Below are 15,533 nucleotides of genomic sequence, written 5' to 3' on the forward strand. Positions count from 1 at the left end.
ACTGCAGCAAACCGTATGAAAGGCGCAGTCATGGGACCCTCACCTATGGCATTTTTTTCAGCCCCCAAGACTTGTCATGCACTTCTGTTGCCGTCGTACAGTTCACCTGCACCCACAACTTTATCTTGATGACCATCTACTTAATGTAATGGACCTTTATCACATTTTAGGGTTGGTTTTTGACACCCGCTTAACTTGGCTTCCCCCATCTTTGTCAGCAAAAGTGCTGGCAGCACCTTAACATTCTTAGATGCCTGAGTCGCTCTAAATGGTGTGCAGATCACCCTACACTGTTGCACCTGCACAGAGTCCTTGTACAGTCCCATCTTGACTATGGGTTCATTGTGTATGCTTCAGCAACACCCTCAGTATTGCAGATGCTGGACCCTATACATCACTGTGGAGTTACTTCTGACGGGAGCTTTGTGAACAAATCCTCTGAACAGTCTACTCTTGGGAGCTGGGGTTCCTCCATTGCAGATCAGGCGACAACTGCTTGCTAGTTTTACTGCGTGTATTTGCATCCCACTTGAACTTCCGAATTACCATCTCCTTTTCCCTAACATAGTGCTCCATTTCCCGCAATGGCGGCCCAGATCAGGGATTACAATTGCAGTCTGTGTCAGGTCCCTTCTCAATGAACTAAAGTCTTTTCCCTTACCCCCTCCCCTCCAGTTCACACGCATACATTTATGTGGTGTATACCCCGACCACAGCTTCATCTGGACCTAGCATAAGTCCCAAAAGACTCAATTCATCCTGCAGCCATCCACGCCCTCTTTCTCTCTCTCTTCTTGAAGCGTGTCAGGGTCGAGAGGTATATTACACGGATGGCTTGATGATTGATGTTCACTTTGGGTTTGCTTATGCTCAAGCAGGGTATACCGAACAGCGTTCCCTGCCAGAAGGCAGCAGTGTTTCCACTGCAGAGCTGTTAGTCATATCTCATGCTCATGAGCATATCCATTCCTGCGCCATATGTAGCGACTTCTTGAATGTCTTACAAGCTATTAATCAGTGCTGCCCTCGCCTTGAATTCCTTACAAGCTCTCAATCAGTGTTATCCTCGCCATCCAAGAGTCCATTTATGTCCTTGAACAATGTGGAAACTCAGTGGCTAGCCAAAGGGGCTATTCGTAAACAGTGTCTGGAAATCAGCATACCAGAATCTGATCTTCAGTCGGTATTATGCTGCAAGGTTTTTAACCTCTGGAATACAGAATGACACTCCCAGACTCGGCTGAACAAGATATATATTGTGAAGGAGACGACAAATGTGTGGAGGTCCTCCACGCGAGCCTTTCGCAAGGACTCTACTGTCCTTTGCCAGTGCCGCATCTACCATTCTTGGCTGACTTACGGTTACGGTACCTCCTACATCATGAAGACCCATCTCAGTGTCACTGTGGCTCACACTTGACAGAGCTCCACATCTTGTTGGGCTGTCCAAATTTAGCCACCCTATGGCAGATGTTTTTAATGTCCCTGATGCACTCCCTTCGATTTTAGGTGGCAATGCCTGAACAGCTAACATAGCTTTTTCCATGAAGGGCATTTTTATCATTCTATTTAAGATTGCCATGCCCTCATCTTTCTGGCCCTCACCCTACTTGTATTTTAATTCTTCCTTGCTCCCTCTGGTATTGTCTCTTAGACTTGTTCGTCTTTTCACCATCTGTGGTTTCTCTTGCCTTGTGTTTTTAGGGTGGGAATTTTAGCGTGTTGTAGAGTGGCTGGTTCATCCTTTTTTATTCTTGTGATCAGCCAGCCGAGGTCATCTGATATATTGTTATAACACCTTTTCCGCTTTTTCCGTTTTTGTTAATGTTTTCAGTTTTGGCTTGATACTTTGTTCACTGCTTGATTGTAGTTTCACATGTAGTTTTACGCATTTTGTTCCTTCCCGAGATTTCATGTGGTAGGATTTTTTGGGGTATGGTTTTAACCCGAGACCTGTGTGATTAAGGAACAAGTGACTGAAAACATTGCAGTTTAGTGCCTTTAATCTACAAACCAACCACCCAGATAAGATTGACGGAGGACATTGAAAAGTTCAAAGAAGGCAGTTTCTTTTGCACTGTTGTGAAATAGGGGCAAGTGTCCCATGGGTATGATAAGAATTTAGGTGTCGCTCATTAAAACAAAGGCATTTCATGATGTGGCAAGAATTTTTCATGAAATTTCGGTCTACAATCTCCTCCTAATGCGAAAATATTTGTTGACACTCACCTACATAGCGAGAAATGGGTTTGCAATAAAATAAGAGTTTGCCCAGAAGGATGTAAGTTTTAGTTTTCCTGTGCTTTTAGTGTGTGAAACAGTTGAGGAAGAGTGTATAAATGGTCGATGAACCATCTGCCAAGCACTTAAGTGTGAATTGCATAGTTATTAAATACTTGCACAATGTTGTTTTATTTTATTTATAGGAAACAAGACAAATAACTCTTCTAATAAGGATGATATTCAACCACTCCTCATTTTCTAGTCATTCGTATTGAGTCAGGTTTATTGAACCCCCATGTTATGAGTGTAGTGTAACATCGGTTGGAGATTCTACCCGTGTGTTTCTTCTGCAGGCAGTAGTTCAGTTACCAGAAAGGTTCCTTAACCAACAGCCATCAATTACTGCCAACAATTTGCTATTTGGAAATGATATTATAATCTATAAAATAATAGCTAAATTTTTGTAGAAAAAATATACTATGAACATGTTATAATGTATTTTTGCTGTTGTTGTTGTTGTTGCTGTGGTCTTCAGTCCTGAGACTGGTTTGCTGCAGCTCTCAGTAAAGCTGCATGCCCTCGGGAAAAATTATGGCTGTAGTTTCCCCTTGCTTTCAGCTGTTCGCAGTACCACATCAGCAAGGCTGTTTTGGTTAATGTTACAAGGCCAGATTAGTCAATCATACAGACTGTTGCCCCTGCAACTACTGAAAAGGCTGCTGCCCCTCTTCAGGAACCACACGTTTGTCTGTCCTCTCAACAGATACCCCTCCGTTGTGGTTGCACCTACGGTACGGCTATCTGCATCGTTGAGGCACGCAAGCCTCCCCACCAACGGCAGTAAGACTAAATACATAATAAAGAACCAAATACAGGGACATTAGATTTAATTGTACAGACAATAGTATAATACAACACAAAAGGAGATTACAAAATTCATTGAGTAGCTAAAAGGTAATAATGCTGCTGGCAAGAATGGTGTCTCTAGTAGAGTAATTAAAATATTCTGCTGACTGGGTAGAATATCATTGATTAATATTTGTAATCAGTCCATTACTCAGAGCATGTTTCCTGACATACGTAAATATATACTGTAGTAACAACTGTCCGTAAAACAGGTGATAGGCATATCAGATCTTTAGAAGGTAACCTATGGTAGAATACTCTTTTATCTGAGCAAAAGTTGTTAATTCTCTGTAGCTTTGGTTCTTATAAAGCAACCTCCGAAGAGAAAACTCTAAAAGACCACACTAATGAAAGTCCTATCTGAGCTAAACAAGAAAAATTATCCTATTCTGTAACCTTGCCAAAAGCTTAGATTGCATATACTGCAAAATTCTACCTGGCAAACTAATATTATGGCAGTAAATGATACATCCTATTGCATGGAGTCTTAACCTTCATTAGCAGAAAGCAGTGTATGTCTAGGATAGGCTGTCACTGGAATGAGAGTGACCTTGAAATGAGGGAATGTAACATGTAGGGTCCCACAAAAATCAGTACTGGGTTCGCTGTTGTTCATAACCTCCATAAATTATTTTCTAGTGATTCTGAAGGCCAGCTAAAAATACTGTAATGTTCCCTACAACAAAAGCAGTCTAATTAACTTACCAGGCTCAACCTTACCAGACACAACTCAGATAACTGAACAGGCTTTCAAGTGGTTTGCACCACCCATCTTAAGTTTTAATCTCATGACTCATGTTATGCAATTTCAGACAATCAAAAATAACATTTTAGCACCAAAAATAGACTTTAATAGCCAATCATTAAATGAAACCTGCATAAAATTTTTGGGCCCAAGTTGAATAACAAGTGAGTGTGGAGCTATAACATACACAAATTAATCAAGAAACTCAATTCAGTATATTTTGCTATTTGAAGTATATCTCATTGAGTTGAACCACAGATGAAATGTTGGCTGATTTTACACATTTTCCCTCTATTGGATAATCTTCTAGGGCATGGCACCAAAAGTAAATGTTCTATTTATTCAGCAGAGGTGAGCAGTAAGAGTGCTTTGTAAAATAGATAACTGTACATCTTGCAGCAGAGTTTTTTTATGGATTTTTAAATTCTCAATTTACGTCACAATACATTTATTCTTAATGGTTTTTGTATGATGTGTATACTGCTGGTAGATGTCCTTTTTTCCCATAGCTGGGGTACACTCTCAACAATATCTCTTAAGAAAATTGGCAAAGTCTCTCGGGGAAGTTTTATACCGTGTAAATTTAAACTGTGGAAGCAGAAGTATTGAAAAACATGCAGTTCATCACGGTCTCCCAGTCGTCCTTTTCTTTTGATGGGTGATTTCAGGGATTTCCATAATCGCTCGATGTTCTGTGTGTGTAGAGGCAGGTCATCAGAAGACATGAATTCAACAGAATGGTTTACAAACCTGTGGTGAAATCCCTCTTCCTTCAGAGTGTTGTAAGATTTCCATCTATCTGTAATGACTTTGGTGCCTAGCAAGATGAATTCTTAATTAGAGGCACTAGAGTTTGTTTGGTCCTGGAATAAATTTTCACAATAAAACATTTTCTTGAGTCTCTTTCTGTGCCTCCACACACCCAGATCTGTTCAGTTTCTTTCTTCAGAAGTCGTCCTTTACTATATTTTTGAGTTACTTGCGACTCATCTATTTCCACTCTTGTTGACACACCTGTTGTCCCCTTCATTAGTCACAATTACATAACACACTTCTCGACAGAAACCATAATAGTCACAAACGGTATTAATCAAGAATCCAGTTTCCGATAATGTCGTTTTCAGTATGTTATCTTTAATCCACCAAGTAACCAATACGATGCTCTGCTGTATTGTCAGTTTAGAATTATCAGTCCACGTGTTTTTCCTTATACTTTTTCGTTTCTGACATTTGCTACAATGCAACTGTAATGGGAACTTAAAATTGCTACTTTCTGAACCAAGTTCGACCCCATAATAATCAATGCAATTTCTAGTGTCGTGATTCGGCAGCAGATAGTACTCCCAACGGAACTCTAAACAATTTTCAATAGTACTCAGTCGAGAAATCCAATTGCGCCACTTCAGACTAACACTGCAAGAAACTGTAGCCGCTTCGGTCATCTCCATGACACTACTGAAAATAAATATTCTGTACCACTTATTATGTGTCAATGCTGTCGCTTGAAGTGAGATTCTTTGCCGCAGATTGTGTCATTATAGTAAACAAAATAGATATTTTGCCCCGTGACAGTTTTGCATACGATATACAGTGTGATTAAAATTAAAGTTAAACTTTAAAAATGCTGTAGAAATAACACCACTGGTCGGAATGATGTTAAATTGCAACGGAATATTATCGGAGAAGAGGGAAAACGTGTGGCAGAAGAAAAAAAAATATTCTGAAAATTGATCAATAGATGGCACTGTATGGGTCAGAATATGTAAATGGAGATATTGTTACAGTGTCCAGCTTGGTCTGCTTGAATTTATTACCTGTCCAAAGTATTATAGGTACCGGTGAAAGATTTATGTAGATCGAGTGAAATAAAAACTGGTAAGCCACATTGGCTTATTGCTATAAGAATTAATATATTTGACGTTATTAGTGAACTGAAGAGAAATTCATGTCCCCTCTGATCCATGTATGGGAAAAAGACACACTGTACAAGACACATGAAACTTCCCATGAGAGTTTTTACACACAACGAAATCAATGTTCTTCACTTTTCCTTGCTATATCCACAGGCTTGATTGCTGTGAACATACCAAGTTTTAATCTTTGCCGTAAACTACTTAGGCGAATTAATGGATAAACATAAACAGAGAAAAATAAAACATCTACCAGTATATAGGTAAACCAGCATAAGTCCAAATACAATGTCTAGGGTTCAAAGTAGAGTAACATTGTGCGAAGGCATCCAAAAAAGCTCGTATCTGACATAAACCGAGAAATTGGAAATTCCAATTCAGAAGTAAATTAAAAACAAATGAAAATAAATGGACATGCAAGACATAGTGATATCAAAATACCTTTCTGTACTATAAGTATTCTCTTTCTACATATAAATGTATAGTCTCTTAAAGGTAAAGTCAATGAGAGTTGGAAATACTGGCTTGATCAAATTAACTGCAGTGTTTTGTGTATCAATGAAGACTAGGTGAAAGAGCCTGAAGTAGACTGGAGTGTTCCACTTGGATATTTGCTGTTAACAAGCTACTACGGAAAACGCATGTCACATGGCAGGGTCTCAATCCATATTAAAAGCAATCTTGATATATGGCATACTTGAAGTAACTGGTACTTTTTTTTAATCAAACTCGACATTCTGATCAGATAGTATTTATAGAAAAAAAATTAATACTTTATTGTTGCACTTGTCCAAATGTAAATAGCATAAAATTATAATTGTAGGTGATACTAATACAGATATAAGGAGAAAGAGGAAAAAATGTGATTCATATGGTGAATTCTTTGAAGTCACTGTACTATTACTGTCTCAATGATAAGCCCACTAGATTGATTTGTGTCTTGATAACATAATTAGTAATATAAAACTTGTGTCCTTGAATGTGATGTTATAGAATTAGAAGTATCGGATCATGCAGGACTATGACTTCAAACTGAAAATTCAGCTCTCATTACTTTAGGAAGAGAAGTGACGTAGACAACTAGGAGAATCCATTGTAAACAATATGACATACCAGTTAAAGGAAATAGATTGAGCTTACACGACGCTTAATAACAAAAGTATTGACAAAAGCTTTTCCAGTTCCGTATGGATATTAAGTACAGTGTAGGAAAGATGTGCCCCACTGTAACCAAAAGGTATTGTGCTGATATCACATGTAAGCTGCATCATACCAACAAATGGTACACTCCACAACTGTAAGAACCCAGGGGGACTACTATTAATTCTAAAATAAAAGTCTCATAAAAGTGATTGGGACCAAAAAAAGTAACATAAATATGAGAAAACTCTACAGATCTGAAATGAAAAAATGTTAAGTGCAAATGATGAATAAATTTTAAATTCCAAAAATAAATGAAAATCAGCATCGAATGTCATCAAAATGTAAATTAGTAATATCAATAAAGAAAACCGTACCCCTATTACCTGATGCACTCAATGAATATTTTGTAAATACTGCCAGCACTACCACTTAACTCAATAATTCTCATTAGTGCAGAAGCCCTGCTAACTCGTTCCAAGCAAGCAAGTGAGAAATTAATGTGCGCCTTAATCACTTTAAATAACATTCAAAAATCAATATACAAACTAAGAAATTCCAAAACAGAAGGTTATTTTGGACTAGGTAATGTCATCATAAAGTGTATAGCAAAAAATAAATAAATAATGAAAATGCCACTTGCTTCACTGTCTACCTGAGTACTAGATGAAGGAATTTTCCCAGAATGTCTTAAGCTCACAGTTCCATTACCAGTGTGTTAAAAAAGGTGGCAAAACCTCCCAAATAACTACAGACCCACTTTAATAGTACCAGTTGTATTAAAGACAATAGAAAATTGTGTGCAACAGATACAAAGCTGTTTTGAAAGTAACAAAATTTTAAATGATGAACAGTTCAGATTCAGATCCCATCTATTGACTGTGAAAGCAGTTGAAGCTTTAGACAATACTGTTTATTAAGGGTACCAAAAAGACTATTTATGAATTGATAAAAGCAAAACATTTGACTCAATGTCATGTGACATAATTATAAAAAAGTTAGAATAGTGTGGCACAGAAGATAAATTACTCGGTCTACCCAAATGTTATTTAAGCAATAGGTTACAGTTTGTGTGCGCAAATAAGCAGAGATCAATAATATTCCTAATAAAAAAAGAAATACCCCAAGGCTCTGTTTTTACACCTTTCCTGTTTGTTGTCTAAATTAATGAATTCTCAGTTTACATACCCTGTACAAATACACTATTTCGTTCCAGATTGAAATTTTCACTCTGCACCGGAATGTGCTTTGATATGAAACTTCCAGGCAGATTAAAACTGTTTGCCGGACTGAGACTCAAATTTGGGACCTTTGCCTTTCAACGGCAAGTACCCATGAAAGCCGAAGGTACTGTGGTCGAGACTCGGTCTGGCACGCAATTTTAATCTGCCAGGAAGTTTCATACTCCATGCTGTACTGCATGCTGATGAAATGGCATTAATAACCACAGGTGAGAATTTACAAAGTTTACTGGGTAACAACAGAGAAATGTTGCAAATGACTAATCAGGGGTGTTGTGCCAATCAGCTGTGCAGAAACCAAATGATAATGGAGGAAATAATTTTTAAACAAAATCTAACCAAAAATGAAAATAAAACAGTAAAACTACTTGGACCATTCATAGACCAAGAACTCTCTTGGGAAGAACACACCTTATCTGTGCAGCGAAGTAGTGTGTGTGTGTGTGTGTGTGTGTGTGTGTGTGTGTATGTAAATTAAGGAAGTTTGTGAGCAAACAGTTGTTACTCCAGGCATATTTTGCTTTCTTCGATTCTCATCTGTGGTATGGAAGATTGCTCTGGAGCAATTCTTGAGGAGCTAAATGCATTTTCAGATGCAGAAGAAGACAGTTGGATGTTTAGTTGGACTACCACCCAGAGTATCTTGCTGAAACCACTTTAAATTGTCTGCATAATGGCATTACCTAGTCCGTATGCAACTGTTTGATATATGCCAGAGAAAATCTGGAAAAATTCAACATTTAATGTGATGTACATGTGCATCTGCAGAATACCAGAAATAATCACTTATTAGATTTACCTTAAAGACTTTCTACAGTCCATGACAACTATAAATATTTGGTTACAAAATTTTGCTGTAAGCAACAGTACTCAGCTCATGCTGTACTGCTAAATAAATATGACTGTATTACAGACTTGGCTAAAATACAGTGAATTCCATCCAATTGAAGAAGTCCTAGAAACTAGTTATTACAATATATGTTTTTCTCCTGAGCGGTAAGGAAAATCTTACAGTTCTTAAATAGGCTAGTTATTTTCTACATTATTTACGTATATGTAATTGATTATTGTATAAAACTTGACACCACTGTAAACTTCCATGAAATGACTTGTCTGACAGAATATTGAAAGGAAGATAAAAATATTGTATTCTGTTCATTAATCATTACTACAGATGACCTGATTATATAAATTCATTAATTAAAAGTTTCTGATAACCACATGGCAAGTAGCACTGCTCATTTTAAAATCTCGTGCCAAGTAGCAAAATGTAGTAAGTAGACCTCAGTTGGTCCAGTCATAGGTTCCAGTTTTCACTGAAAAAGCCTATGTTTACATATAAATATTAAGCTAACATTTCAAGATAATCAGCAGGTTTTTAATGTAATTTAAGAAATTGAAGCTTTTCAAATTAGTGACTTTGCTTCTAAAGTACTAGGTTGCATTTAGTGACAATGATCTTAAATAATATTTGTATACGGCATGCTCACACTTTATTCAACATGGAAACGTCACTGCAGATATTTGGGGATATATGTTTGACACGCCTACTCTCATTGGCGATGATGTGGCACAGACGAATAGCGAAACTCTGCATGACTCAGTGAAGTGTCGGAATATCAATCCTGTCAGTGAACTCCTGAAGGGCTGTTCTCAGCTCAGCAATCGTTTTGAGGTTATTGCTGTACACCCTGTCTTTAATACAGCCCCATAAGGAGAACTCACATGTGTTCAGATCTGGAGAATATGGTGGGTGATCGAGGCCCGTGCCAGTGGTCTCTGGGTACCCCAGAATCAGAATGCAGTTCCCAAAGTGCTCCTCTAGGACATGAAAAACACTCCTGCTTCGATGGGGTTGAGCTTCGTCTTGCATGAACCACATCTTGTTGAAATCAGGGTCACTTTAGATAATGGGGATAAAATAATCTTCCGAAACCTTCACATACTGTTCGGTGGTCACTGTGCCATCAAGGAATATTGCACCAATTATTCCGTGACTGTACACTCCACACAACATAGTCACCTATTGAGGGTGACGAGACTTCTTGATTATGAAATGTCGATTCTCTATCCCCCAAATGTGCCAATTTTGCTTATTGAAGAACCCATCCAAATGAACAACAATAAGCCACGTGTGCATGTGCATACTAATTCTCATCGTGCTCTGCCGCCAAACGTGCAGTTTGAACATCCCGACGAAAACTGTTCGGAAGTGATGATTATTTTATTTCATATAGTTCAATAATTTTTGCCTTGTGTCTGAAGATTATCTTTCTCAATAGGTCAAATTAATTTAGGAATATAACATTCAGAATCCAAATTTTTGTTGTCTGCTGTCAGGAGTAAGCTTCCATTATATTTTCTTTCACAGCCAATAACGTATTTGTATGTTTATTTTATTCAGGAACACGGCTACAACATCAAAGTTTCACTTGGTGGATTTGGCTGGATCAGAGAGACCAAAGAAAACTAAAGCTACTGGTGAGAGATTTAAGGAAGGTGTCAATATCAACAAAGGCTTACTGGCACTTGGAAATGTAATATCTGCTTTAGGTGATGAAACGCAGAAAGGCTTTATTTCGTACAGGGATAGTAAGCTCACGAGACTACTTCAAGGTAACTGCCATTACTGTTGTAATCATATAATTATTACTGTGACAAGTTGACCATAACAAAATTGTCCGAGAAATTGTTTAAAACACAACAAATTACACTTTCAGAAGTAGTTGGTAATATCCACCATTAACGTTGATGAAAATATTTGCTGTTTAGGACATATCATAAAATACAGATTTCACGAGCCAGATTTATTCTGGGCACCATGTATCACTAAGGTGCTGCTGCTGCTGCTAATACTACTACTGCTACTCAACTACCACCTCTCACTTGTTGGTAGTTTGATACCACAGCAAACAGAAGTCCAGATAGAAGAGAGTGGTCTTCTTTTTCTTTTCTTTCTTTTTTCTTCTAGATTCACTTGGCGGCAACTCGGTGACGCTTATGATTGCATGTGTGAGCCCTGCAGATTACAATTTGGATGAAACAATGAGCACACTCAGGTATGCAGACAGAGCTCGCAATATCAAGAACAAACCGATTGTTAACCAGGATCCCAAATCCGCTGAATTGTTAAGACTGAAACAGGAGGTAACATTATTTGTTTCTTTATTTTTTTAGAAAGTATAAGAACTTGAGCAACAGTCTGATCGTACTTTGACCCAACTTCAGTGTATTTCAGTTGAAATGTCTGCAAATCAGTCACTTCTATTCACAAGACTTGAATCTACAACCAATGTTCATAGATACTAAACTTTTTAAGCTGCTAACCCAGTGCCCAAACTCCACGTCACAGAATACAATAGACAACCACACGCACAATAAAGGTTAAACAATTCGGACAGATGACACACCTGAGTACCCTCCATTAGGTTATCTGGATAACTATGGTGTCAGGAAGAGCATCTGGCCACTAGGTTAATTAATAAATATAATTAATTAATATTAATAATAATTTGCCACATTGTGAATAGGCAGACAATGTACTTTACGGGAGTATCACTACGGAAAAGAACAAATAGTTTTATTTCTACAAATTGATGACAATTTGAATAAATCTTATTATTTATCATTCAAAAATAACAATTTTTTTTTTTTTTTTTTTTTGCAATCATTACTCAGCATTTGATAAATTTTGTCCAAGGCCAACTACAACCTACACTTTGAAGTGAATGTTACTGTAAACCTCTTTTGCTTGAATTTTCCACTGTTACATCTGTAACTTTTGCTTTTGATAGAACAAAGAATAACTGTTTAACTTAGAGAAGGTGGGAAAAGGGAAAGATAAATACAATAATTGTAATGAAAAATTTTTGTCACATGGTAAACTGTTTTGTATAGCTTTGCTGCTTTATGAATTTGTAACCTAATTTTCCGTTGTCTACAGAACCAACAGCTGAGGCTAGAGCTTCTTAGCAAAGGTGGGCCAGGAGTAAGCTCACAAGAGTTCTCTAAATTAAAGGAAGAATATGACAATGTCATCATAAAGAATCGTAAATTGACTCAAGCTTTGAATGAAGCTTTGACTGAGCAGACAAATTTAGTAGAACGTGCATTGCTTGCTGAAGTGTCCCGTGACAAAATGAAAGTGAAACTATGTGAATTGCAGACTGAATATGGAAATGCAATGGAAAGCTTGAATAACACGGTTGATCCGAATACTTGTCCTGCAGCATTTTATGAACAGCTAAAGACTCTCAAAGAATTACAACTAAAAATTCAAGAGCTTCAGGTTTGTGTGGTTTTTTTTTTTTATTTTTATTTTTTTATTTTTTATCTAGTCATATTCTTTTGGAAATGTTTTTAAATTTCGTTGGTCATATGCTGTTTTCAAGCAGTCTTTTATTCTCTGTTTCCCTACAGGCAGATCAGAAACGAGCTGCTGAAGAAATTCTTAACCACGAATTGACAAATACAGTGGGTAGTAACAATGGTGACAAAGAAAAGTGTGCTGAAGCAGACAGTACCTTTGTTGTGAAAACTCTTGAACACCAGGATGACATTGACGAACATCATGAAGCCTACACATTGCATCAAGCAGCTCTCACAAAGGAATTACAGGTACTTTTGTATTGATTTTTATTTTGAGATGTATAACATACGCTTTAGTATACATAACCACGTAAAGTAACTGGGTGGCAAACTTTTAAGTTTCATTCAGGTTTCCTCAGTGTGATTATTTAATGGTGTACTTCTGGGTGTTTGGCTGAGTTTGTATTTAGATTTTGACAGAATATTTCTCTCTACTCCAGGTGCTGCAAGTTACGCTGTTATGTGTACTTGCTGCCTGGATTACGACCAGACTCTGAACTATTGTTGGAAATACAAACTTGGCTGAATGCCTGCAAATATACCATTAAATTCTCAAGTGTGTCAGAAATTGGTGTCACACTTTCGGTTAAAGATTTCAATGAAATGCCTGTAAGGTCTAACAAAGAAAATACTCCAGGCAAATGACAAGTTTCCAGGATTGTTCATATTTGCAATAAGCAGCAATAGTTATGGGTCAGCAATAGTTATGGGTTTCTTTACGAAATGATAACGAGAAATTGATAGTGATTTGCTGCTGCTGCTGCTGCTGCTGCTGGTACTACTACTACTACTACTACTACTACTACTACTGGGTGGGATATATTTTGTCTTAGTCATTTAAGGCAGACAAGGGATTTTTAAAAAAGGCCAGAACAATAAATGTCTTTCATCTTACTGTTTTGACCAGAGTTTGTGCTGATATGTTGTTACACGTTATAACTCTAAATTCTTTCCTTAATTTTGTACTGATAGTAGGTATTTGTTTGCATAAAAGCCTTTCTTCTTAAAGCTGCATCACATTTCAGCAAGTAGTTGTGTTTTTAAAAAATTGCACACATTTTTTCAAAGTGTGCCTCTTATACAGTTTTTAGCGTACAGTGTGAGAAATGACGTCATTTGGAAGCAGGAATCACGTATGCGAATCAGCGATGAAGTCCATCCCTGTCTCCTCACTCTAGGCTGGAATTATGAAACAGAAGGGGAATGTAGAATGCACAAAGCACCACCTCCCCTCTTCGAAATGACATTGTTCAAAGCAATTTTTCTCAGGAATTGACCTTATTAAGGTCAGTGGCCCAGGGTGGTGAAAAAATTGAATTTTTTAAGTCAATGCAACCAAAAGATGTGGCCAGTTGTCACATATTTTGATTCTCGCAAACTCGCTGGTCAAAACCTATATGGAACATCCTGTTAACCTAGAATCGTGGAATTTGACAAGAAGAAAGGTTTCATAGGACAAGTAAAGGAAAAAATAAGAAATTGTTTATTTATAATTACAGTATATTGATGCTTTTACGTTCCCGGAATTAACGATTTCCCGCCGTTCATGATATTTTTTATTGTTCCCGTCAAATTTCCTATGTCCACAGTGTTAATTCACATCCAATTTTAAAAATGTTTGTGGAAAAAAAAAACTGACGTAAAATGGCATCACGTTGGCTGTCAAATTATGTTTACAAACATTATGTGATTAAGTTTCTTGATACCAGGGTGCTCTACTTAGCGGATTTAAACCGATAAATGTGTTAAAGTTGGAACAGTTTATGCCGTATCTCCTGCCACTGGCAAACTCTACTCTGCATGGTGGCTGATAGGAGTATCTAGGTTCTTACGTATAAAGTTATCCTGACCAATCAAACATTTCCAAACTGTCCCTACAGCTCATGTGCAGTTTTGTGATTGCTGTAATCGTCGTCACATGTCTGTCTAACCATATTTACTGATTTTCGTCTGTTGGCCGCTTGTAGCACTAGGTGATACCTTCATTCAGTTTTCGTTGCTCAAACATTTTTGGCGCAAACACGGTACGAATTATGTTTATTCCCGTGCTGAGTAAAACCTGTTTCAAGGATTTATTCTCGTTGTTAAGTGCAATATTTACGTAGGTATTGTGATGTTACACAAACAAACAATGTGAGTGATAGTTTGTGTTTCTGTGGTTTTCTGCATAACTTAGGAAAATCAGTACCGGATAACTTCAAAAAGATGACTGCAGCTAAAGAGACGCAGAACAACACACATGCAGACACCACACAAAATACTTATGTAAATATTTGCACTTGATATTGAGAAAAAAAAAATCTCGAAACACACTGTGCTAAGCGTGAAAAAATGTGTGACTCTTGCAGTGTTTCATTATTTAAATAATGAATGACAGCTGCAGGCGTTCCAAAAACATCGATAATTTATGAAATTGAGCCAAACGTTTCTGCTTCCCAGTTATCAGTTTCCATATCAGCGGCTTTTATTAGATAATAAATAAGTCCCTGACACGAGCATTTTGAGGCCTATTATGTGCACATACATAAAGTGCAAAAATGCAGGAGGGGAGGGGGGGGGGTATATCCTATACATGACTTTTGTAGCTTAGAATGATTTCCAACATTTTACATTTTCCCTGCATTTTACACAATGGACTTTATTCAGGTTTTCCATGATTTCCCTCTGCGTACACCCCCATGGTGCATGCCCCGCCCTTGCCTTCGGCTGCAATTGGCACAGGGCCCGAAGGACTCAGTCCCTCCGGAGGCCTTCCGCCGCCGCTTTATTTCCCTCCTTGCCACGTATCAGGGCTCTGGCATTGTTTACACTTGACGGTTTGATGGTTGCTGGTCATGTCGGTTATGCTCTGGCTCTAGGGGACCATTACGAACAATATTCATTGCCGGCTGGCTGCAGCATTTTCACTGCTCAGCTGGTCACCATCTTTCGTGCCCTAGAGTATCTCCGCTCCTGCTCAGGTGAGTCCTTCTTTATCTGCAGCGACTCCCTGAGCAGTTT

At 37.7% G+C, this 15,533-nt stretch overlaps 1 protein-coding gene across 1 annotated transcript in view; it reads left to right on the forward strand.

Annotated features, from left to right (window-relative positions):
- Positions 1 to 15,533, forward strand: part of LOC126260037 (chromosome-associated kinesin KIF4A) — a 301,102-nt gene that overhangs the window by 161,733 nt on the left and 123,836 nt on the right. Inside the window, exons 6-9 of the mRNA XM_049957211.1 lie at positions 10,570 to 10,781; positions 11,137 to 11,312; positions 12,109 to 12,453; positions 12,585 to 12,782. Coding sequence (XP_049813168.1) covers positions 10,570 to 10,781; positions 11,137 to 11,312; positions 12,109 to 12,453; positions 12,585 to 12,782 — 931 coding nt within the window. The remainder of the gene's footprint in view (positions 1 to 10,569; positions 10,782 to 11,136; positions 11,313 to 12,108; positions 12,454 to 12,584; positions 12,783 to 15,533) is intronic.

The sequence above is a fragment of the Schistocerca nitens genome, chromosome 5 (genome assembly GCF_023898315.1).
Source record: "Schistocerca nitens isolate TAMUIC-IGC-003100 chromosome 5, iqSchNite1.1, whole genome shotgun sequence".
Lineage (NCBI taxonomy): Eukaryota > Metazoa > Arthropoda > Insecta > Orthoptera > Acrididae > Schistocerca > Schistocerca nitens.